The 24,221-nt window shown below is 37.5% G+C and overlaps 1 protein-coding gene across 2 annotated transcripts in view; it reads right to left on the reverse strand.

Annotated features, from left to right (window-relative positions):
- Positions 1-17,830: 17,830 nt before the first annotated feature.
- togaram1.L (TOG array regulator of axonemal microtubules 1 L homeolog) overlaps positions 17,831-24,221 on the reverse strand; it is a 36,257-nt gene continuing 29,866 nt past the window's right edge. For both annotated transcript variants that reach the window (XM_018230500.2, XM_018230501.2), the window contains exons 13-18: positions 24,020-24,125; positions 23,109-23,344; positions 21,833-21,991; positions 20,105-20,231; positions 19,376-19,491; positions 17,831-19,276 (exon numbers count right to left, since the gene is read on the reverse strand). In XM_018230500.2, the coding sequence (XP_018085989.1) occupies positions 19,249-19,276; positions 19,376-19,491; positions 20,105-20,231; positions 21,833-21,991; positions 23,109-23,344; positions 24,020-24,125 (772 nt within the window). In that variant the 3' untranslated portion in view covers positions 17,831-19,248. The remainder of the gene's footprint in view (positions 19,277-19,375; positions 19,492-20,104; positions 20,232-21,832; positions 21,992-23,108; positions 23,345-24,019; positions 24,126-24,221) is intronic.

Raw genomic sequence — 24,221 nt, forward strand, 5'->3', positions numbered from 1 at the left:
TGTTTATTAATGACCTGGAGGTGGGCATTGAAAGTACTGTTTCTATTTTTGCAGATGATACTAAATTGTGCAGAACTATAGGTTCCATGCAGGATGCTGCCACTTTGCAATGTGATTTGTCTAAACTGGAAAACTGGGCAGCAAACTGGAAAATGAGGTTCAATGTTGATAAATGCAAGGTTATGCACTTTGGCAAAAATAATATAAATGCAAGTTATACACTAAATGGCAATGTGTTGGGAGTTTCCTTAAATGAAAGGGATCTAGGGGTCTTTGTAGATAACACGTTGTCTAATTCTGGGCAGTGTCATTCTGTGGCTACTAAAGCAAATAAAGTTCTGTCTTGCATAAAAAAGGGCATTAACTCAAGGGATGAAAACATAATTATGCCTCTTTATAGGTCCCTGGTAAGGCCTCATCTGGAGTATGCAGTTCAGTTTTGGACTCCAGTCCTTAAGAGGGATATAAATGAGCTGGAGAGAGTGCAGAGACGTGCAACTAAATTGGTTAGAGGGACGGAAGACTTAAATTATGAGGGTAGACTGTCAAGGTTGGGGTTGTTTTCTCTGGAAAAAAGGCGCTTGCGAGGGGACATGATTACACTTTACAAGTACATTAGAGGACATTATAGACAAATAGCAGGGGACCTTTTTACCCATGAAGTGGATCACCGTACCAGAGGCCTCCCCTTTAGACTAGAAGAAAAGAACTTTTATTTGAAGCAACGTAGAGGGTTCTTCACAGTCAGGACAGCGAGGTTGTGGAATGGATGCTGGGTTTTCATTTGGAGGGGTTGAACTTGATGGACTTTGTCTTTTTTCAACCCAATTTAACTATGTAACTAACTATGTAACTATTACATGATAAATTTCGATATTCGAATTTTCTTCAAATTCATATTGAATTTGGACTATTCCCTAGTCGAAGTACACAAAAAATATCTTGAAATTCGAATTTTTTTTCATTCGATGACCTATGATAAATCTGCACCTTAAGGCATGAAGATCCAAATTACAGAAAGGTCTGTTATCCAGAAAATCCCAGGTCCTGAGCATGTGTTTTTGATTCCAGCTAAGATATAATTAATCCTTATTGGAGGCAAAACAATCTTGCTGGGTTCATTTAATGTTTAAATAGTTTTTTAGTATATAAAGTACGGGATCCAATTCATGGAAAGACCCCTTTTCTGGAAAACCCCAGATACCAGGTATTCTAGATAACCTTTACCATGATTGTCAGTTGGTTTACAGCAAATTCCATGTAAAAATGTTGCTGGAAACAATGGAGCAATGGTGCAAAGCAGTAAGAGGTAAACAAAACACTTGCTTAGATGAGCGCTTAGAAACGATCTATAAGTAATCTTTATGTCATTGTACAGAAGGCAAAGTTTTGTTTCCCTTATAAAGAAATGGAAAATTTTAACAGACACCCACCCACATATTCACAATATATCCTGCTCTTTCATGTACGGGTTTTAGTGTTACTATTCCTAAATCATGAAGCCATCTGCACTCTTTTGACATAATTAAGGGACTATTCTGAATTATGCTTCTTTCCCACACTCTGTCAACACGTTATTACAGTATTACTAAGTGTGAATGTTACAATATGCTCTGAAAAGAGGAAATGAATAGGCAACTCTATAAATCCAGTTAACAAAGATTGACAAAATTGTCATATATCTTAAACCTTTTCTCTTATGATAAAATATAAAACATTAGCGCATATGTGCACATATATTCATATAGGTGGAAACGGGCTATGTGCATGCCTTTATATGTGTGTATGTTTAACATATAGGGAACAAACTGCTCCATAATAGCCAAAGTAGCAAATGCATTAGTGGTAGGGGGCATATACAGGACCATTTCCATACCATTGACCTGGATCAAACTGTAATGCATGTAAATGAGCCTGTTGGCTAACCTCTATAAACCAATATCAGAATTAAGGGCCATGAAATAGGGTTTTAATGGAAAATTGCTGAATTTTATTAGGCAAACTCTACTGAAGTCTCTGAGACTGGTGAATCTAAAAATCAATGAGAGGCTGTAATCTAAATACTAATGGGACTCTCAGAAATGTGCTTAAATTTTGACAAGTGCAAAGCTGCAAATTTTAACCCATGACGTACTTTAATGGTGAATAGCTGCACATTAAGGTCAGCAATGTAAATAAGACTCAAGAGCAACAAGAGATTTTACTGTTTTAGGAAGTATTTCACTGTTATTATTCAAGTTTGAAATGTTTGCAGAGTCTTAAATATTTCATATGAAGAAGAGTGTTGAATTGACCAGAGGCTAAACACCTAATTAGTGACAAAAACAGCTTTTGTGGTCAGTGTGAAATATATACATATATTTAAAAAACAGATATGTCCCATCTCAGTGCCCTTGTGCCTTTTTGGGTTACTTATGCATCTCCTTAATACAGGCCCAGACAAATAGGTGCAGACACATAGGGGCCCATTTATTAAATGTCAAATTTATCTGGTTGAGTTTTTAAAGGGGGAATCCTTTTTAGAGATTTATTATACTTGTACCCCAAAGCTGCTAGAAATCTGAATCCAAAAATACTCCATCTCAAACCTGTCAAAGTCATGTAGAAGTCAATGTCGAGGGTGTAATGGCGAGATCTGCACTTGATAATCTTATAAAGACTGGGTTTTCATCCGATAAAGTTGAGTTTTCCCAGGGACAATTTGATAAAGTCGTGTTTTCGAAGAGCAAATTGTACTATTTGAATGGATGCTCGAGTCTTACTGTTGATGCAGATGGAGGGGTTCACAACAATGCATGGAAGGTCCTACCTTAAGAACAGTTGAAGTTATATACTAATTTTGTCTCTTGGATAAGACCGGAGGCCAGCTAGGCTGACATTTTGGTTAATGCAAAAACACGGAGGTCAGTTCACATGTAACCTGTTCAAAGGCAAGGAGCCCTGACCAAAGCTTAGACCACAAAGTGGGGCTTGAATTAATAATAATTATTCTAAAAGCAGTAACTTAAGGCACTGTTTCTTTTCCAGTTGTGCCATAGTCAATTCCATCAACAGAATGTGATGCACCCTCCAGCTTAAAATTCAGTATCAGCATGATTCAAGAAAAAAGTTTGCAATCCAAAATGTCCAGCCAGAACTTTGGTACTACATACAGTGATGCAAATAGATTATACTGGGCCCCAGAGCAAATTAATTTTAGGGCCCCCAACATATCCAGTGGTTGTCCTGTTTTACCCAAATAAGTTGAAATTGCTCTTTATTTGGGCCTCGTGGGGCCTCTTATGCCTACTGGGCCCCCCCTGCAGCCACAGGGTCTGCTTCCTCTGTAGTTACATCTGTGACTACATACAGCAACTTGGTATTACTGTACAGATCAGATAGAGATGGATCTCACAATGGAGGCTCATTTTGACTTTAATAGAAATCAATAAAAGTAAGTGTTTATCCATCCATGCAGTGACTTGTGCAGTTGATGTGCCTGAATGCAGTGGGTATAGAAATTCTTTTCAGGCTAATAGAACACCTATGACTCTAACCCCCATATGTAATAAAATGCACTAACTTTGCACAGGAGCAATAACCCATAGCAAACAATAAGATGCTTGCTTTTAAACAGGTGACCAGTAAATTCTACCTGCTGATTGGTTGCTATTGGTTACTGCTCCTGGGTAAACTTAGTGCCTTTAATTACATAACCATCTAATCCATCTAATTCTCCTCGGTGGAGCTCCAGGCTGCATAGCTAGCCCTATTCTTATCTATCACTCATTGAGTGATCTATGACAAAGTATATACTACCAATTACTATGTGTGATGATACATACAGTAAGTTCTACTCTACTCCCACTTGCCTGCTCATGTTAGAGTACCAGAAAAGGAACCAGAGTATGTGGCACCTTATGGCCAATCAAAGGGCATACTTTGACACAGGAAGAGGAACTTAACTCCGAGCTATGCTAAGGACCCCCCTTAGCTGTCTAAACAGTAACAAAGGCCCACTTAGCTGGACTTGTCTGACCCCCACAAAGACAAAGCAGCAAAATTAAAGGGATCCGGTCATCGGAAAACATGTTTTTTTCAAAACGCATCAGTTAATAGTGCTACTCCACCAAAATTCTGCACAGAAATCCAATTCTCAAAAGAGCAAACAGATTTTTTTTATATTCAATTTTGAAATCTGACACGGGGCTAGACATTTTGTCAATTTCCCAGCTGCCCCTGGTCATGTGACTTGTGCCTGCACTTTAGGAGAGAAATGCTTTCTGGCAGGCTGCTGTTTTTCCTTCTCAATGTAACATAGGTTTTTACTATTGAGTGCTGTTCTTAGATCTACCAGGCAGCTGTTATCTTTTGTTAGGGAGCTGCTATCTGGTTACCTTCCCATTGTTCTTTTGTTTGGCTGCTGGGGGGGGGAAAGGGAGTGATATCACTCCAACTTGCAGTACAGCAGTAAAGAGTGATTGAAGTTTATCAGAGCACAAGTCACATGACTTGGGGCAGCTGGGAAATTGACAATATGTCTAGCCCCATTTCAGATTTCAAAATTGAATATAAAAAAATCTGTTTGCTCTTTTGAGAAATGGATTTCAGTGCAGAATTCTGCTGGAGCAGCACTATTAACTGATTCATTTTGGAAAAAAAAAATTTCCCTGACAGTATCCCTTTAAGCTACTGATGCAGGAAGGGTATCCTGATGCTCTACTACTCAGCGTTACAGCTTCTTTCACACAGAGCAATAGCACTGAACAGAAACATGTCAGGAGATGCTTTTTATATGACAAAATTAAGTTGTTGCTGTTCTTCAACCCCTGCCCAGACAAAACAGCAAAGGGTGCTTCTGTTATAAATTCATGATATTTGCAGGGTTAAAACTCAGACAAGCACTCTTACAAATTGTACAGTGTTATATGAGTTTGTATATATGATCTTTAAACTCTTCCATAGTTCTGTAGATATATTTTCCAATATCACAGCTCATCAGTAGGTGTAAATGTTGCCTTGTTACATTACACTTTGCAATTATCAGCTCTCTAATTTGGGATTTCAACTGATACACACAGGTCATAACAACTACGCAATGGATTGCATTACAGACTGTGAAAAAGACTGCAGAAAATGACTGAAAAGAAAGATTAGCAAAAAAAAGTATGGATGATATTCTAACTGAAGACTGCTTTTCACATTTTAAGTGTTATCCCACCCATTCTGAATACACAGAAAGATGGGAGAGGGCTCTTAACATTTAGAATGCCTGTGGAGACCCCAGCAGCCTTATGTAGCTTCTCCATGATGCACTGTAATTCTGTGACCCTCGGCCAGATCCAATGTGCAATTCAGCCATATGTGGAACAGCAAGAATTTGACCCGCTCTTTGAGGAAGGATTTGAAGCAAACAGAACAGCAGGGTACTTTGTTGCAAACTGGCATTATCAATTGTCCAAACAATATTCATTGATCACATGATTATCAATAATTTACCTAAAAAAACGTCTGCAGCAATGTAATAAGACAAGCTAATCTAGGCTTCAACGTTCCTTGCCTATTATGAATATTGATGTAACAGTGACACCTGCTGGCTGCAAACATATAAGATGACACATTTCATTCCATCATTGAATCCAATCCTCCGGCTAGTGCTACATGTAAAATGTCTGTGCTCAAAGACTGATCTGGATATTTTCTATCAAAATAATAAAGGTTATTAATAGTGTTTAAAGTTCTTTGAATGAAATGTAATCCTGGAAGAGATGAACCTGTCTCCCCTAAGGAGACGAAGGGTGGGCCGGATTTCTTTTTCTATTTGAATCCTGTCATTTTGGGGGGATTATTTGATTTTAGCACCTTAAAAACAAGTTTGTAAAAAATAAATATGGGCAAGCTTTTCTAGCCTGGCGTGCCCTCCCTTACTTTTGATTTTTAATTTATTATTCACACAGGGTTTTGTACCAAAAGAAAAGACTGACTGAAAAAGACTGGCAATTTTCATTACAAAAGCCTATGTTGGCAAACGTACAAAGAAAATCTTCAGCAGCCTGCAAAAGCCCGTTCAGTCAAACATATGAAGATTGTGGTGCTTTTTTCAGCACAAAACCCTGTGTAATTATTAAACCAAGGCAGCCTTTCATTATAGGGGACCTGTTACCCTAAGAAATAATTCCAAATTCTTTTCTATTGTGTTTTTCAAGCAAATAAAACTTTACTTACATTATCTAAATGATTCAAATCTAGTTTCCTTCAGTCTTGGAATTTACAATAATGGCAAGCAGGCAAGCACCATTTTGTGGGCAGTGTTATTAAAACAAGCTTTGCGTCATCCCAAAATCTCATGTACACATCAGAACGGGGGGCCAAGAAGCACAAGCTATATTAAATGGGCCCTTAGAGTTGCCCTTTGCTTATAGTCCTTTGCCCTAATGTCTACCCTGCAGTTCCCAGTCCTTTGCCCCAGTGTCTACCCAGTCACTATATTATATTAATAGGTATGTGGGAGAATTCCAAAGCTAAAAGTATATATAGCAGTGGTACTTATTAATTCTCCCAAAAACACAAAGGGAATTGCTCAATGCAAATTACACAGTATAATGTTTAACAAGGAATTCATACTTTGTGAGCAACCTTCATTCTTTAAAAAATAAAAAAATAAAAAAAAAACAGTTTTCAGTTGCAATGTTACTGTTATAAAATTGCTATGTGTAAAGCTAAATCCCCATATGGCTGATTATAGGCTGGAAACTCTTTGCCTGTTTGCATAATTGTGGGAGACGTGTACCCCCTGCATTTTTAAGTTGGCCATACATTGAAAGAACCCACTATTTCAGCGAGGTTGGCAAACAAGCAGATCTTTCCCCAATAAAACCAACTTGACACTAGCAATATTGGGCTGACTGTAAATGCAGGATGTCATGTGAGTAGTATAAGGAGAAGCTGCTCTGGTCCTCACCCCAATTGAATATTTAAACCTGGATTCTCAATATCTGCCTAATTCTTGGATAGATATCAGTCGGGCAGACCCATTCAGGGTCAGATAAGCTGCAGACTTGGTTTGAAAGGGTCGAATAAGAAGCTGTGTATGGCCATCTTAACTGCCAATATAACACATACTAGGGTCTAACTTGTATAGGAAGTGAAATTGGCTGTAACTGCATTTGAACAATAGGCAAACACAGAAGACTACTTTCCCTAGTAGAAGCTGGAAAGCTATATAAACACACACAAGGGTATAGCAACTTGTTGCCATGTCTGTAAACTATTATTATACATAAATCCTTTTATCCTACAACTTCTTACTTTCTCCTTGATTAAAAAACCGAGAGGTCCAGTTGTGGTTGTTGTGAGTCATGTTCTGACACATTCAATTTGCAACTCACCAAATGACATGAAGATATACAGAACACTTGGCTTGGGGACAACTCATCCTCTTGACTCCTTTAAAGGAACAGTTCAGTGTAAAAATCAAACTGGGTAAATAGATAGGCTGTATGTTTCTAATATAGATAGTCAGCCGAAAATGTAATCTATAAAGGCTGGAGTAAACGGATGTTTAACATAATAGCCAGAATCCAACTTCCTCATTTGCAGCTCTATAACCTTAGTTAGTGTGATAACTCACCCTGGTGGAGGTCTGTAGAGACGCCTGCAGCCTCCTTGGCGGGGATGCCCGCCACGCTGCCGCTCCTCTGTGCCACAAAAGAGTAATGATTAGGGCTTCCTAATCGTTAGGGCTTCCTGGTTTGTTTGCGCATGCACGCTGGTGTGTGCCGTCATCGCGCAGTGGTGCGAAATTTGAAAGTATTTAAAGCCTCAAAGCATTTCTGCACATTGCCCGTTATAGGATGTTGTTCCTGGTGCTTCTGTGCTTTAGAGCTTCTGATTATTCTGTATCTGATTCCTGTTGGGACCCCTGCCTAGCTTTTGACTAATCTGACCTCTGGATCCTGACCCTTGCCTGAATACCTACTACCTCTTCTGCTTAACCCCTCTGATTGACCTCCCGGTTTGACCCTTGCTTGCCTGACTACGTTTATTCTCTGCCTGCCCCGACCCGATCTGACTACTCTATTTGCCTAACGTCTTGTACCGCGACCTTCGGCCTAAAAGACTCTAGCTAACAGTCGTGCCCCTCTGCCTATCAAGAACCTCTAGCCTTGCACCTCTCATTTATGTCCTGGTGGCATCCAAGTAGCTGAGGGCTCCTCCCGAGGCCAAAGACGGTCACAGTACAGGTGAAGCACGAGCCAAGACCAGGGTGCTTGGCATTCGTTCTGGTGTTGGGTGCCGACCGTGACATTTAGTCAGCGATTTGAATGAGGGCCACATGGGACATAACCATTCATTAAGTTTGCTTTTGATCTTCATCATACAGGTCAGATTTATAAGCAAACTGAAGAGTTCTGTCCAGTGTGGCCTCTTTTAAGTCATGGATTGGTTACTGACTGGCAGTTTATAGAGCTGCAAAGCATGAAATAGTGTTTAGTTGGACATCCATGAAAAAAAGGTGGTGTTATCTGTCCATTCTCCCGTGTTCAGCAAGAGAATTTTAATTATGTACATAACTTAGTATATTACAGTTTACACATTGATTTTCCAATATTTGTTTCTCTGAGCATCCCTATTAATATTCAACATTATATTCTCAGTATTACATTGAAGTTTTAACAAATTCACCTCTTTGTTTTGTTCTTTGTTTCAGTTTTTCTGATGTTTCCGACATTCTTCACTTTCCCTGGTGTTTGTGAATTGGTTGTGCCGACAACAGCTGGGTTCTTCTAGCTGTCACTCATTGTGTATCTGACTGTATGAGTCAAAAGACATCAGTTTTTCTACTCTTTTTCTTAAACAAAAAAAAAAGCCTATTGTCAACTCCAGTATTCTGTTCTGTGTTTATATTTGCATGAATACTAACAAGGAATGCCAAAGCAATTTTTTTCCCTATTCGCCATACAAATGCTGCCTTCACTTGATTAGAGAACAGAATATTAAATGTAACAGCATTATGTTTTTTCATCTCCAGTTTTGCAATTATACGTTAGTGTCCTGTAACCGACTTAATACTCGAATGCTCATATAGAACACACACCATCTGTATATAAAGGCGTCCTTCTTTGTTTCATTCCCCAATGTGTTACCTTAGTCATTTCCAGCTAAAGAAAATACAGCTGCAGACTGATTCATATTAAAATGTTTGCATAATCTGGAGGAAAACAGGATTTATTTCTATAACAAGTATAACAAATGAAAGGACATGGATACTTTTCATGGAAATCAACTTTCTGTAGGAATAGCAAATGTTGGTAAAACCATCATCAACTTTGTAACTAAAAAATAAAAGGAAAATATTGAATACAATAAGAATGGGATTGTGCTGTTTTTGAGCTACTTTTTCTTACTGAAACAATGTAGATTTACAATCACTAGCCTTTCTGCTTGTGTCAGGGATGCTGCTTGATATTAAATCACTCCCTCACCATTTCTTTTTGGGCTGGAATGCTACATGACATTCTGAAAGACTTTGTAGCACTTGTGCAAAGGGCGATACAGATTTGGGTGAGAAAAAAAAAAACAGGTCATTTTATTAGCACTGGCTTTTTTTATATTTCTTCTCTCTTTATACAGGTATTTTTATAGGCATGTTATCCAGAATGCTCAGGACTTGGTGGTTTCCAGACAAGGGGTCTTTCCATAATTTGGTTCTCAAATTTTTAGAGGTTTTCAAGGTATTCATATTTTTTAGCACATCGTTCAGAGTAATTTTCTAATATATACTTTTTAAATTCAGGTTTTTTAATAAATGTCATGTCATTCGTAGTTTGAGTTTGTGAGTTTAGCCGTAGTTTCAGAAACCTCTAAAATCTGCCCCATACTATGGAAGCATCGATTTCACATGCCGTTCTGAAAGAAAACAAATTTCCCAGACATCCAGTGACATAATGCCCCCCTCCCCCAAACAGGACAGATACAAAAATGACCTTGCAAATAACCAACCTATCATTTTTGAATAAAGCATCTCTTAGAAATAGAGTTACAGGCCCTCGTAAAAACCAAAAATGAAATATTAAAGTCCCAAACCAAGCGTGCTCTCCAGTTCAGTAACGAAAAAGGTTCTGTCCAACCTCCGATAAAATTCAGATGTTCCACAAGGTGCTACTGATTATACCTCAAAAAAAGGGGAAATGGAGAAAAAAAACTAATAGAAATATATAGTGCAGCGTTCTTGATAAAATTACACCTCCATGTGATTGCATTCACACATTAACAGTGTTAACCTCAGAACTTTGATGCAAGTGGACTTATTTCATGTATACTTAAAACACAGTAATATATAGCGCACTGTGCTGATTAGTAAAGAAAAGAGTTTTTTAAAAGTAGGTAGGTACCCACACGATTTTAACCCAGTTTCTGGTAGTTGATTGTACTCACAGAAGGCCAGAATTTGTTTCATATGTCAAGAGTATAAGTTGTTCCTCGAATCCTTCCTCTGGACAACAAAGAGTGATATGTGCAGAGAGCATTTTATAAAACTTTAATAAAAAAAATATATTGCACTTACAATGTTTTTCTTTCTAAAATCACTTTTAAAACCTAAAGCGGCGATCCTCTCCTAAGAGAAAAAAACATTTTACTAACCAACATGAAAAATATATTTGTAAGGATTTTGTGAAGTAGGAGTTATATTCACTTTACTGTATACTCCTGCAAACGTTTAGTAAAGCATATCATCCCTGATATTTCTGCATGCTTGTGTTTATTCCTAACAATGGAAACAGACATGATGGCTGTGAAGAGAATTGCAATATGCAATACGTGGGACAGACCTCACGAAGCTTGAGAGAAAGAATCAGAAAACATATTTCTGATATTCAGAATGAGAAACCCACAAATGTATCAAAGCACTTTTTGTCTTGTACAGATCGAAATATTAATAATTTCCAAATACAAGGAATTGAGCGAGTTACAGCTCCCTATAGAGGTGGGGATATATTACAAAAAATACTAAGGGGCAGATTTACTAAGCTCGAGTGAATGGTTCGAATTACAAAAAGTTAGAATTTCGAAGTAAATTTTTGGGTACTTCAACCATTGAATAAGCTATATTCGACTTCGATTCGAACGATTCAAAGTAAAAATCGTTCGACTATTCGACCATTTGATAATCGAAGTACTGTCTCTTTAAAAAAAAACTTCGACTTCATAATTCGCCAAATTAAAGATACCGAAGTGCAATGTTAGCCTATGGGGACCTTCCAGAGCACAGTTTTTTTTTTTTGGTCGAATAAAATACGATCGATTGCTAAAAATCGTTCGGTCGATTGAATATGGGGAAAATCCGAGGGATTTCAATTCGAGGGTCAAATTTTGACGTTTTTTTAACTTCGAAATTCGACCCTTAGTAAATCTGCCCCTTAAACGTGAAGCATTCTGGATATTCACCCTTGATACCACGTTACTCAAAGGCATGAACTCAGATTTCGATGTACCTTGCTATTATTATTAGAAATATAAACACATATATATCTTGGTACATTCATAAGTACTGTATTTCTATCTACATTCATACTACTTATGGGATTGGTTATATCTGTTGACATATTTTCTTTCCATCCCTCCCTCTATATCCTTCCCCTGATAGAATGGAGTGTTTCTATATAATGGTCTCTATATAACGATATTAACCCTTTATAACGCTTAAACATTAGCAGTAAATGCATATGTATAAAAAGAAATGAGAAAGAAAGAAGTTTGATAATTTATATACTTTCATATTTACCGTATATCTTTATATATATTTTTTAAATATTTACAATAAGATATATATATTCATATACTATACTTATATTCTTTGGATTCTTACATATTTTTACAGAAAAACAAAATGCTTTTCATATATTTTTTCTAGATCTACTATTTATCTATTTATATATGAATATTCTACTCGACATTCTTTTCTACAACCGTTTGTACAATCACCGTTAATTATGTTTTTGTTTTTATGCTGTTTTTATGCATTCTTTGTCCTTGATTTTCTTATTTTTGCAATTGGGCACATGATGCCTTTAAATCTAGACTAGATTTGTCATGTGTGTTCTTCTCTTTCCTTTTGGCGGCTCAGCCTTTAAATACTGATCTATGTTTGTAAATGCTCAAGCCTATGATTAAGTGTCCTAGTGACACGAAATGCGTCAGGCAAGAGATGATTGTTTAAATAAAGTATCAATTTTTTTTTATCTACAAACCTTTGGTATGATCTATACGTGAATTACCAGTGTGCCCTGCACCAACATTTATTCTTTTTATACGGATTGTCCGATCCCTTGAGCCGAGGGCCTGGGGCTGGAGCACCTTGGACACGTGTTTTTACTGTGAGTGATTCTACAAGATTGAATTTGCCTTGTGCTTAAAATGTTTCTGGCTCTGAAGAGGAAACCTTATCAATAGACTGCAGCGTCAGACTGGGAGGGCCCAGGGCCCACTGGGTCTGCAGCCTCAGGGGTCCCCCACACCATCCCCTGGGCCCCCCCAGCCACAAAGTCCTCTCTATGCTGAATATCCATTGCCTAAAATAGACACAGCTGCATATTACTGAACTTCTGTTTAGCTTTTTCATCACAAGAAGCTGAATATTTGACAATTACCTTGTTATTTTAGAAATTCATTGAAATAAATCACAAAAAATATTTTTTAATATAGATCATTAAAAATATATAATTGATACATACATACATACACAATGTGATAAATCTCTCTGATTAATGTCAAGTAAGCATTTCATAAGGACCAGACATAACCAGAAACAAAAAGTTAAAAAAAATATAGTGTAAAAAAAAAAAAATCTCAAAAATACTCTGTCCTGGTCACACCATTTACAAATCTTCTTCTCCAAAACGCAATATATTTATCACAATAAACTCATTGTACCTGTGAAGTGTGGCACAACAGTTGTTGCAGAACTGCTAGCAGCCTCTAAAAGCAATTTGGGTGCTAGTTCAGCAACAACTGTAGTGTCACATATTATTCATACCTAATGGGCATATTAGAGGATCACAAAAATAACAAATCTTAGCATGATTTCACAATATTCAGATATCATTTCATACATGTACATATATACATACATACATACATAGACAACACAAGGCAACAATAGTTTCTGTACAGACAGAAATCCACTCCCCTTAAGTTTCCCTGTTGAAATAAAGATCCTGTAAATGTCGCAGACAGTCAAAAGATACCAACATGCCAAACAGATAGAGGTTTGAATAAATAATGAAAATACAATCTAAGGACTGCAAAGGTGTACCATGAAGAAGTAAGAAAAACCTACTATTCTTGGTGAGACACACCGATTTGATATGAGATTTTCAGTCTGTGGGTGTCAAGCTGGTTTTTTTTTAATTCTATTATTCAAAAACTATGGAGAGTATTAATGAAAATGGCACATTTATGTAATCAGAGCAATTTCTAAATATCTGTCAGCACAGGCACCCCATTAATCACCAGATACACTTACATATTAACTGCTGTGCCAGTGGATGGCACTGGGAAAAGAAAAGGGCATGGTGTGTACACCTACACATTGAATTCACATTATTCAACGGCTTTATCATATAGCCTGGGGTGCAATACAGGGCCTCACTGGTATAACGGTGTCTAAGTCCATCGACACTTCCGTAAATCAATGCATCATACTTGGCAAGGTCACAAAAGAGCAGAACGCCAATATAAAGTGTATTAATAGAACAGCTGGTGTTAGCAGCATAGTAAAAAAAACTATATAGGAAATAGGATATGGCTGGGGCATTTTTTGCAGGAAACAGCCAAAGCTAGTCTGGCCACATAAGGGTTGAAACTGAAAGCACTTTTGTATTGTAGTGTTAGGCAAAGGCCAGAGAGAAATTATTTTTGTGGCACTGAAAAGTAGCAGTGATTTGTCTAACAGTGACAGCAAACTGGCTTAACCAACTGCCAGCTGCTGACTGGACCAGGATATATTAGTTAGGCCCACACTATCCGATTTAAGATGGCCATAGACATGCAGATTGTAAAAACAAAGTGTTGTATGTTTTTCGGATTATATGTAGGCTACAAATAATGTCATGGCAATCAGACATTAAGTCAGTTGGACTGGTTGTAGCAATAAGATCTGTGCATGTTTTAGCTATCTGAAGATATCCAAGGGCGACTGTCACTACTATTTACTGGACATACGTTTCGTACGATTGCTGTCTGTCAATTAATGGCCAAAACATCATCTCATTAGTAATTTTTCCTACTTTAATCCTGCAATTTAAATCTGAAACGTTAGTTTTAGATCACTGCATTAAAACCAATGATTGATATCCAAATGTTTGTCGAACAAAGAATAAAATCTGAACGTTCATTAGGCTGCCGTAAGACACCATAAAACTGGCACTATTTATTGGGTAATGGACGATTTTAAATCTCAGTGTGAACTTGGGTTTATAATTATAAACCCAAAGATTATACATATTATAATAATAAAACCAATAACTTACATAATTCGTACTTTCAACTTGCTGTCAAGGTAGTAGGAATGAAACAAAAAGTCCAATCCTGAAATGGCTAATCTATAAGGCAAAAAATTAGCCAGATAAGCAATGGACTGAAGGTGGCCATACACGGATAGATCCGCTCGTTTGGCGATGTCGCCAAACTAGCGGATCTCCCTCCGATATGCCCACCTTGAGGTGGGCAATATCGGGCTGATCCGATCGTGGGCCCTAGGGCCCAACGATCGGATCCTTCACGTTCGCAAACGGGCGGTCGGATCGCGGGACCGCATCAACGAACAGATGCGGCCGCGATCCGACGGGATTTTTAACCCCATCCGATCGAGATCTGGCCGACTTTCGGCCCGTGTATGGCCACCTTAAGAGGGATACATGGAGAAGCAGCCAAGCACTACAAGCTTCATATCAGTAGCAGCACAAAGTGGCTCACCTTTCACTTGCATGCATCTACCTAAATAAGCACAGGCTACCTAGTCACCAAATAACAATGGACTTCAATGAAGTAAAGGAAATGTTAAAAAACAATTCTTTATTTACCATTTATGTGCTAGTTGTCTCAGGTGCATGTTACAGCAGAGTTCTGATTCTTGTGAAATCAGCAGGGTTAGTGGCCCCGCTGTGTAATAAGTGGAAGAAAACTGGTAGCTAGGCACCTATATGTGGCACCTGCTCTGCTCAATATACAGTATGACTACTGGACCATCTGCTTTCAAGAGGATTAGAACTGGTCACATGCATCTGAAACAAGCACAAATATCACGTAAACAGAAGAATGGATAAAAACATATGTACCTAAATCTATGAATTGTATAATCACCAGAATTGTCTTCGGAGACTACATGATTCATATGTTTTAGTGTCAGAGATACCAAGGCAGAGGTGTTTTTGGAGATGTGTTGCCCACAGGACTAAAGCAACCATGCACATAAGGTCAGCTTGCTTGTCCCAGTCAACAAAATAGTAGTTATTTGGCAAACTCAGTCATCCACATGCAGGGAACAAATCTGACTCATCGGAGAGCAGTTGTTATTACTGGCATTTGTTTACTGCCCATATACAGGCCAATGCAAAGCCAGTTTGGTCAAGAAAAACATCTTTTTTTTTTTTCTTTGTAATGACAATATTTTTAAAATAAGAGACGAGAGAAGGAAGCGCACATGGGGCAATATTGTTTTGTGTTGAAAATCTGGTGAGAGCAATCCAGCCACAATAGGATTAAAAGGTGTCCGCATAAAAAGCTAATTGGATGCAACAGAGGTGCACATGCGAATCAAGCTTCCCTTTGGGTATGTACTTACAGTCAATGTTCAGCATGCAATTCATATCACATTTGTTTTGTGCTCAACAGTCCATTCATTACTCAGTACATGAAGTGGAGATAAAAGAGAAGATAATAGTATAATTCCATTTAATAAATATATTTATAAACAATCACAGAATGCCAATTGCCTACTCACAAACAGTTCAGCATCAAGAGCGCATCACATTCCAGGGTAAAAGTTTGGACTCCTCAGAAGGATCTGCTGTTTGGAGATCTGGTGGTGTTCAGGGAGTAGCAATTGGTGCTACATTCTCTTTTCCTTTGTGTTTCCAAGACTTGATAAAGCGGACCAGAGAGTCTGAACTTTTACCCTGGAATGTGATGCGCTCTTGATGCTAAACTGTTTGTGAGTAGGAAATTGGAGTTCTATGATTGTTTTTAAAATATTTATTAAAGGGCAACTAAAGTCTAAAATAGAATAATGTTAGAAATGCTGTATTTTGTATACTAAATATAAACATGAACTTACGGCACCAGAGGCCTAATTAAACAAATGATTTATAATTTAAAGTTGGTGCAGGGGGCCGTCATCTTGTAACTTTGTTTAACATCTTTGCAATACTATGCACATGCTCAGTGTTTAACATCTTTGCAATACTATGCACATGCTCAGTGTGGTCTGGGCTTCAGTTGGGAGGTTAAGCTTAGGGTTTGTCATAAATTATCAAAACAGCACAAGTCAAATATCTGCCAGAAGTAGATACAGCAAGACTGATTAATAATCAGAATATAAAGATTGCACTGGGTCTGTGGATACAAATTTGCACAATTGTTACAGGGAAACAAACAAAGCTGCTTGAGTTCTGGGAAGTAAGGTGGGGGTCTTATGATCGTTTCTCTGCGCAGCAGTTGTCAGAGCAAGTAAAACAAAGGGTGAATTTCACTGCATACAGTCAGGTTTCTTATAAAAACGGTACACATTTTTTCATTAAAGTATACTGAAGATAGGTTTCTTTTATCATTAAAGAAAGTAAAAATGGGATTTTATTTTGTTGCCTTTACATCCCCTTTAAATGGAATTATAGTATAAATATTATCTTCTCTTTTATCTCCACTAAACAAATTACATGCTGAACATTGACTGTAAGAACATACCCAAAAGGGGAGCTTGATTCACGTGTGCGCCTCGGTTGGATCCAATTAACTTTTTATCTGAACAGCTTTTAACCCTAATGTGGCTGGATTGCTCTCATCAGATTTACAACACAAAACAATATTGTCCTATGTGCGCTTTTTCTCTTTTAGCTATTTTTTTTAGCACTGACCATACTTGTGAACTGTCATGGTATTGATAAAAGCTTCTCCAATTGCTTTTAATTGCCCTTATTTTAAATATAATCACTGGTTATTACCTTTTGCTACATGTAAATAATCATCATTTCACAAAACATGTAACAAATCAAACAGAAAACAAAAACATTTTATGCCTTTGTTCAAAACGAAACATAAAAAAGTTTAAAAATTGCTGTTAGACTATAACTTTTCTATAATTTTTACCATTTGGATTAAAAAAAAACAAAACAACGGTTTAGTTCATACTCCAAAAATAACACGTCATAAAATATCCCAATTGGTCATTAAAGGAGAACTAAAGCCTAACTAAAGAAGTCGGCTAGATATGTTGTACATTATGTTTTGGGCTTCTGTACCAACCCAATGCATCCACAACCCATTAGCAAGCACAATCTGTGTCTCCAAAGATGCCCCTGTAGCTCCCCATCTTATTTTCTGCTGATTCACTGCACATGCTCTGTGCTACTGTCACTTACTGAGCTTAGAGACTGACTCAAAATATACAGTACACATAGAAAATAAATGTCCCAATATAAGGCAACCAGCATCAGAATTTAATAATCAGCCCTGCGGAATTAGCTAACATTACAGGCCAACCTCATTTTCTGCTTGATAATTAGTGACAAACCTAAACTTAGCTTCTCAACAGTTGCTCAGAGCCCACAGACACTTTCCAAGATGGTGACCCCCTGTGACAAATCCTGGATCATTGCTGCTATTGAGAAACTGAATTTGAGGCTGGTGCAATAAGTTCAGTATATAAAATATGGCATTTTTAGCCATATTAATTTTAGGGTTTAGTTCTCCTTTAAATACACCATGGCCAATTATTACACCAGTGAAGAAACACACACATTTGTCTCCCACAATTGAACCCACTAGTCATATGCTATACATGCGTTTCCAATTAAATTCAATGGGAGGTGCTCTGGGGAAATGGGAATGTAAGGGTTTCTCGGATTTATTAGATCACCCTCAGATTTACCCTAAATGCTTGCTCCTACCTGTAATTCTCCTGTAAGAAATTGCTGGTGTCAGTATGTACCTTTCTAATTATTTAAAAATAGTAAGGCCTTTTTCTATTATTTCCATACTTTTCCCCAAATTTATACAAACATTTTAATATACTGAGACAGTGGAATTATAAAGAAAATAGTCACTTTTTTTGTTCTATCTGTATATGAAAGATATGCAACATGTTTACATTGCAAATTGGTTGTTTTTGCATAACTGTACTGTGCTTAATTAGGAAACACTTGCAAGAAGCCTAAGTCTCAAATGAGGATGTACACCAACCTCAAGTTTTAGTAAGTTGTACTATTTTTTATTATTGTACTATTGTACAATAGTAGAATAATGCTATTGGTGTAATTTATGTATATGAACTATTTTATTATTTGAACTATTTAATTTTTTGCTCGAAAGCTCTGAAGTTTAGAAATGTAATAGGATTCTACTTGCTAAGGCCCTACTGAGCCAAGTAACCAGGTAATGGTTTAAACAGCAGTTAAGAAGGTGAATGGCTACATAAAAAGAAATACAAAATGAAAATGCAGCTTCTTAATATACCTACTGTCTGGGTTTTTGGAATTTTTCACTCTGGAACAGTATATTAAATAAAAGATTGGAGAGAGGAAAAATAGAAAGGCAAAAACACAAAGCAGCCTACAAGAGGTTAGTTTTAAGATGTGTTTCTCTTTAAAAGCATTTTTCCCTAGAATTACCATGTTCTATGGCCAAATCAAATAATAAAGTTATTCACTAGCAATGTACAGTTTACCCAGCTCCCATACGCCTATGAACTTTCTTAAAAAATTAAAGTGCTATATGGTATGTGTCGCTTTTTGATTACCATGAGTTGATTCCCACAGAGAACAATGGGAATGCTGTGAGCAATTATCAATCAGCCATGGTATATACACCACAGTTGAGCCTAATGTCAATGTCCATATAATCTGCAATTAATTAAATATAATACTTGTCTGGTTTTGATAACAACTGAGAAAGTATAAGCAGGAGTTGTCATTTAATGGTGAAAGATCTGATCGGTATTAAGCCAATTCCCTTCATCTCCTTTATATTAGCTAGCGTCTGCAGAGTCCATATTCATCATGGCTTTGCATCTTTACGGGTACCACTGGAAAACAAAAGAATACGGTTGTCACTAATGAACCAAAAGTAACATAATACTGCTACAGAAATATTGCATGGTTAAAGAAAAAATTGTTCCACCCACCTCTCAGGAGAAATATTTACATTCTGTGACATGGATGAGGCTCTAAGGCTGCTCACGCTTCCATGATAAGAACGCCTTCCTCGGGCTGAAGTGGTATCTTGGATCTCTCCTACTCCCTATAAATAGCATACAGAGAGTTATAGAAAGCACCCACGGGAACCCTAGACAGTGGCCCCTAAATAAATCGCTGCATGGTTGGTGGTTTGTCCTTTGATTGACTGAACGATCTACTAGGGTGTGGAATGTGGTGGGACTAAAGGAACATATACAATATTTCAGATTTGAGAATAAACTGCCTAATTCAAGTGAAAGGCTGATCATCATAATCAATGTATTTATTAATACCACCACCAAGTTATTCAAAGAAAATATATGGCCACACATGAGCCAATTTCTATGCATAATTGATCAACTGGTGTATGATTTAGCATTACATTCATGGATGGATGATTGTTATACTATTGTAGCCCTCAGCCCCCAACTACAACTAGCACATGCAAAGTTCATGCATGCCAATAAATGGCACACTCCTGTGCCAAAGAAAACGTGTAGAAAACAGTTCCATAGGAAGATAATAGGAGCTAAGTTTGGGGGGGATGGGGGCTAATTTAAGTTGCATAGGGCTGCTGGCTAAAGGAAAGAGCCCCATCTCCGAAGACCATTAAAACATACACATTTCTTATTTTGGGCTTTAGTTGCCCGAGGAAAAAGAGTTACCTAAATACTTACCTTTTGCTGTATATTTTTCATCAAATCCTTCATGTAAGATAAGTCTCGGTCTGGAATATACTTTTCCAACATTCTGTCAAAATCTGGATGTGACATCAAGAAATGAAGCATCTTTCTTCCAAAGTATCTGCAAGGACATTGTGTATGTTAATGTAAGAACCGTGTGCTGTAAAAAACGCACATTTAAAGAGAGATACGGACACGAGAAAATAACCTTTTTTGTATTTGTCATAACATTGTTTTTGACTGCTGTTTATAATTTTGGCATAAAAGTATTTGTGTGATGCTTTTACATTACTTTTCTAACCCCCATGTTCCTCTAGGATGGGACTGCCCTATTTGTGCATTAGAAATGCTAACTGACAGGCTGAGAAGAGACAGTCAGGTTGGCAAAACAGTCAGGTTTAGGAACCTTACAAAATTACTTACAAAATCAGAACTCACAGTGAAAAACAAACACGCTTCTGTTACCGTTACAGAGCGCTGTTCAAAGCATTCACGGAGTCTGGCAAGTTAGTATGTCAATCCCCCTCCCTAGCAATTTTAAAGCGCTCAATAAAGCCAACATATTGATACTAACTTGCCAGACTCCGTGAATGCTTTGAACAGCGCTTTGTAACGGTAACAGAAGCGTGAAGTGGAAGCCGACTAGAAGGAGGCAATCTATCGCGAGAGCTGCGGCTTAGCAGGAGCTGGCGTGCAAGGGAAGCGCTCCGCCATCAGCCACATCGTATTCTTTCGTTAGTGAAAAACAAACAGCCTGACCCATAGGCAACTTTTAATGTAGATTAATATTTTGAAAATATTTTCTATTTTTTAGTGTCAGTATCACTTTAAATGTCAGTGTGTGTCAGGGGATGAAGAAGCATGCTTTAAGATAGGTAGCTTTTCCACTGGATTATGCCCCCACATAAATATACTACATAATTTTTTTTTTTTTTTTATTGATACAGCAATGGTCTGAGAGGTATAGTACAACCAACCCCTTTTTTTGTTGCGTTTAGGTTTGCACTGCTTACGGTACACTCGTTTTTTTTCCCTGAGGAAGATCACTATGAGGTGATTGAAACGTTGGAATTACTTTTGTTTGTCTATTAAAATCAGTTACTTTAACTGAGCGTGTGTGTGCAATTTCAGAAGATAACACCCAATGGTGTGCAGTGGTTTGCCACCAGGAAAATATCCCTGTGGTCATACTGCCACCACAGCCCATGTTTGTATGTCCTATTGCCAAGGACAAAATACATTTGGGGTACACAGATATAAATTTAGGATAATGCCACAAATAGTTTGAGAATTAATCTCTTATTAAATTACATATCCAACTGTATCCATTTTCAGTGTGTGGTAGAGGAAGGAAAGCTGCAAATTCTCTCTTTTGATGTTACTACACAGAAGCTGCCTTTGAAGCTCACCCTCAACTAATAGATACAATGTAACTATTGCTAGCAGGATTTCAAAATACAAAGATGAAAACTAGGTGAACCTGCTGGAATAAACCACAACAAAGGTTTTTGCTCTGAATGGTTTCTATTTTACCTTGGTGATGAATGAACACTTGTAACACCTTACTTACAATGCAAACAGAAATGTCCTTAGAGCTATTCTAAAAGCATTATTAGATGTATGATGTATACACACATGCAAGAATGATCACAGATCTGCATGTAACCCAGTGCACTCTTTTCCCTCTCCACAACACAAAGACAATTTCAAATAAATGCTCACCTGGTTTCCTGTGAACCATCCTGTGCAAATTTGGCAATGGCTGCAAGAGCCCGATCTGTGATGTCCCTGACCCCAGATAAGATGCGCCCTGGGCCCATTTTTTCCACCAAGTCGGACATATGTTGTGCTGCACATTTTCTAACAGCATTGTTCAAGTGGCTGCAAAAGGATAGGACAATAGTTCATTATGCCTCCAATATACATATGTAAAATAGGCAATAGTGTCTTGATAATATAAACATAATAGCTTTACTCCAAAACACAAAAGGCAAATTTTAAAGTAAAAGTAACAGTTAGGGTCTGGCGACACGGGCAGATTCAGGGAGATTAGTCGCCAAGCGACAAATCATCTCTTTTTCGCGGCGACTAATCTCCCCAATCTGCCTTCCGCTGGCTAAAATGTAAATCACCTGGGGGCAGGCCCACAGAGCGCTTTTTTTTTTTTTACAAGTCACCCGTAATGTGGCCAGACCCTAGGAGAAAACAAGCAGTATCTTTCTCTTCTATGACTGCTGGTTTTGACTACATTCACTATTAAAACAATATAACGTGTGTGTGTGTGTGTGTGTGTGTGTGTGTGTGTGTGTGTGTGTGTGTGTGTGTGATCAGCTAAGACACTAATTGACACAATGTCTTGCAATCAACAGACACGTGAAGGAGGAGAAAAATTATGCTTGACTTCAAAACAGTAATCAAGTCATAGTTTAGAAGATCGTATTAAACGGCCACTAAACCTTTATTTTATCCCTTAATCTATTAAAAAATTAAGAGGAAAGAATGCCAAAAATTTTATATATAAAGGCTGGAGTGACCAGATGTGTAACATAATAGCCAGAACACTACTTCCTGCTTTTCAGCTCTATAACTCTGAGCTAGTCAGTGACTTGAAGGGGGGCCACATGGTACATTTCTGTTCAGTGAGTTTGCAATTTATCTTCAGCATTCAGCTCAGATTCAAAAGCAACAGATATGAGCCATGTGGCCCCCCTTCAAGTCTCTGTTAGACATCTAGTCACTCCAGTCTTTATACATTACATTTGGCTAACTATATTAGAAACATTTTTCAAGGACTGCAACCCTAGCAAAAAGACAGACGTTTTATAATTTAACATAAAGGAGCAAAAAAAAATTATGTGGACAAAAACCAAACAAAAACAAAACATAGACCAATATAGAATACCTGCTAACATCCTGCTAAAAGCTAGTTATTAAAATGTAACTCATTCAGACCTTGAAAGTGAAATCTTTAATATGAAAAAGTATAAAGCATGAATACCTCAATCCTCCATTTATAAGGGAAGCAAGAGCACGTGCTGGTGTCACATTCTGCACCATGGCATGAAGCGTTTTGTCTACATCTTCTCGGATAAAGACGTTGGAGTCTCCAGATTTGTGCAAAAGTACCCGGACACTGTTGTCCAATTCATGATCCATGTTCTTCTTTAGGCTGGAAAACATGTCTCCTAAACAAACAATAGCTACTCTGGATACACCGGAGCGCAGGTTCTTTACCTAAGGAACATCAATGTTCTGTTTTTATAAAGTTATAACAGAAATAACAAAGGACTTCTTGTACATTTAAATTCTTTTAATTTCAGAAATAAAAAGACATGTTTTAATCCGGTTGTATAAGGTTTGTTTGGGTAGATTTGATTAAAGAAAATGGTGCTGATTTAATCTTAATTCTTTATGTTAAAAATATATGTTAATTAATTATGTTTAATAGGAAAAAAATAGTTGACATAAAAGGCTTTAATTCCTCAGGGAATATGCCTCATTGTTCCAAATACCATCACAAATTGTATAAAGCACACATTTCTTGTGATAGGTTATTCAGAAGCAAGTGGTGTGTGTCTATAACTCCTTATGTATAGGCCTGTGCTATATTTACAGTGACTATTCCACCCCCCCTTCCCCCTTAGGCTGACCGAGTCATTCAAACCCTCCAGCAAAGGAACTTCATGTCCCAGAATTCATCACTTCAACACTGTAAAAGAGAAGTCAGAGGCAAGACTGATAGTTACCTATAAATCTGATGAATGTTGTATGTTTGTGTAAAACTAAGCCCAACAATCATCTGATGTAAAAAAAAATATATATATATATATATATATATAAAAGGGGGGGGATTGGGTTCTTTTACCCCTTAATTTGCTTTATTTTCCTTGCCATTACGCAAAACATTACCTCTTGAATAACTGCAATTTTTAGGTCATGAAGCCTTTCAGTCAAAAGATCAGAGTGAAATACAGTCAGGGATCGAACCAAACCCAGCCCCTCAATCTTCTTTTCCCTATGTATATAAAGATAAAGACGTGAATAAATATGAGAGAGATTTTTTAATGATCATGAATGACTGGTAAAATTCAATTATTCTGCATGCCTAAGG

Source organism: Xenopus laevis, chromosome 8L, assembly GCF_017654675.1.
Source record: "Xenopus laevis strain J_2021 chromosome 8L, Xenopus_laevis_v10.1, whole genome shotgun sequence".
Classification (NCBI taxonomy): Eukaryota; Metazoa; Chordata; class Amphibia; order Anura; family Pipidae; genus Xenopus; species Xenopus laevis.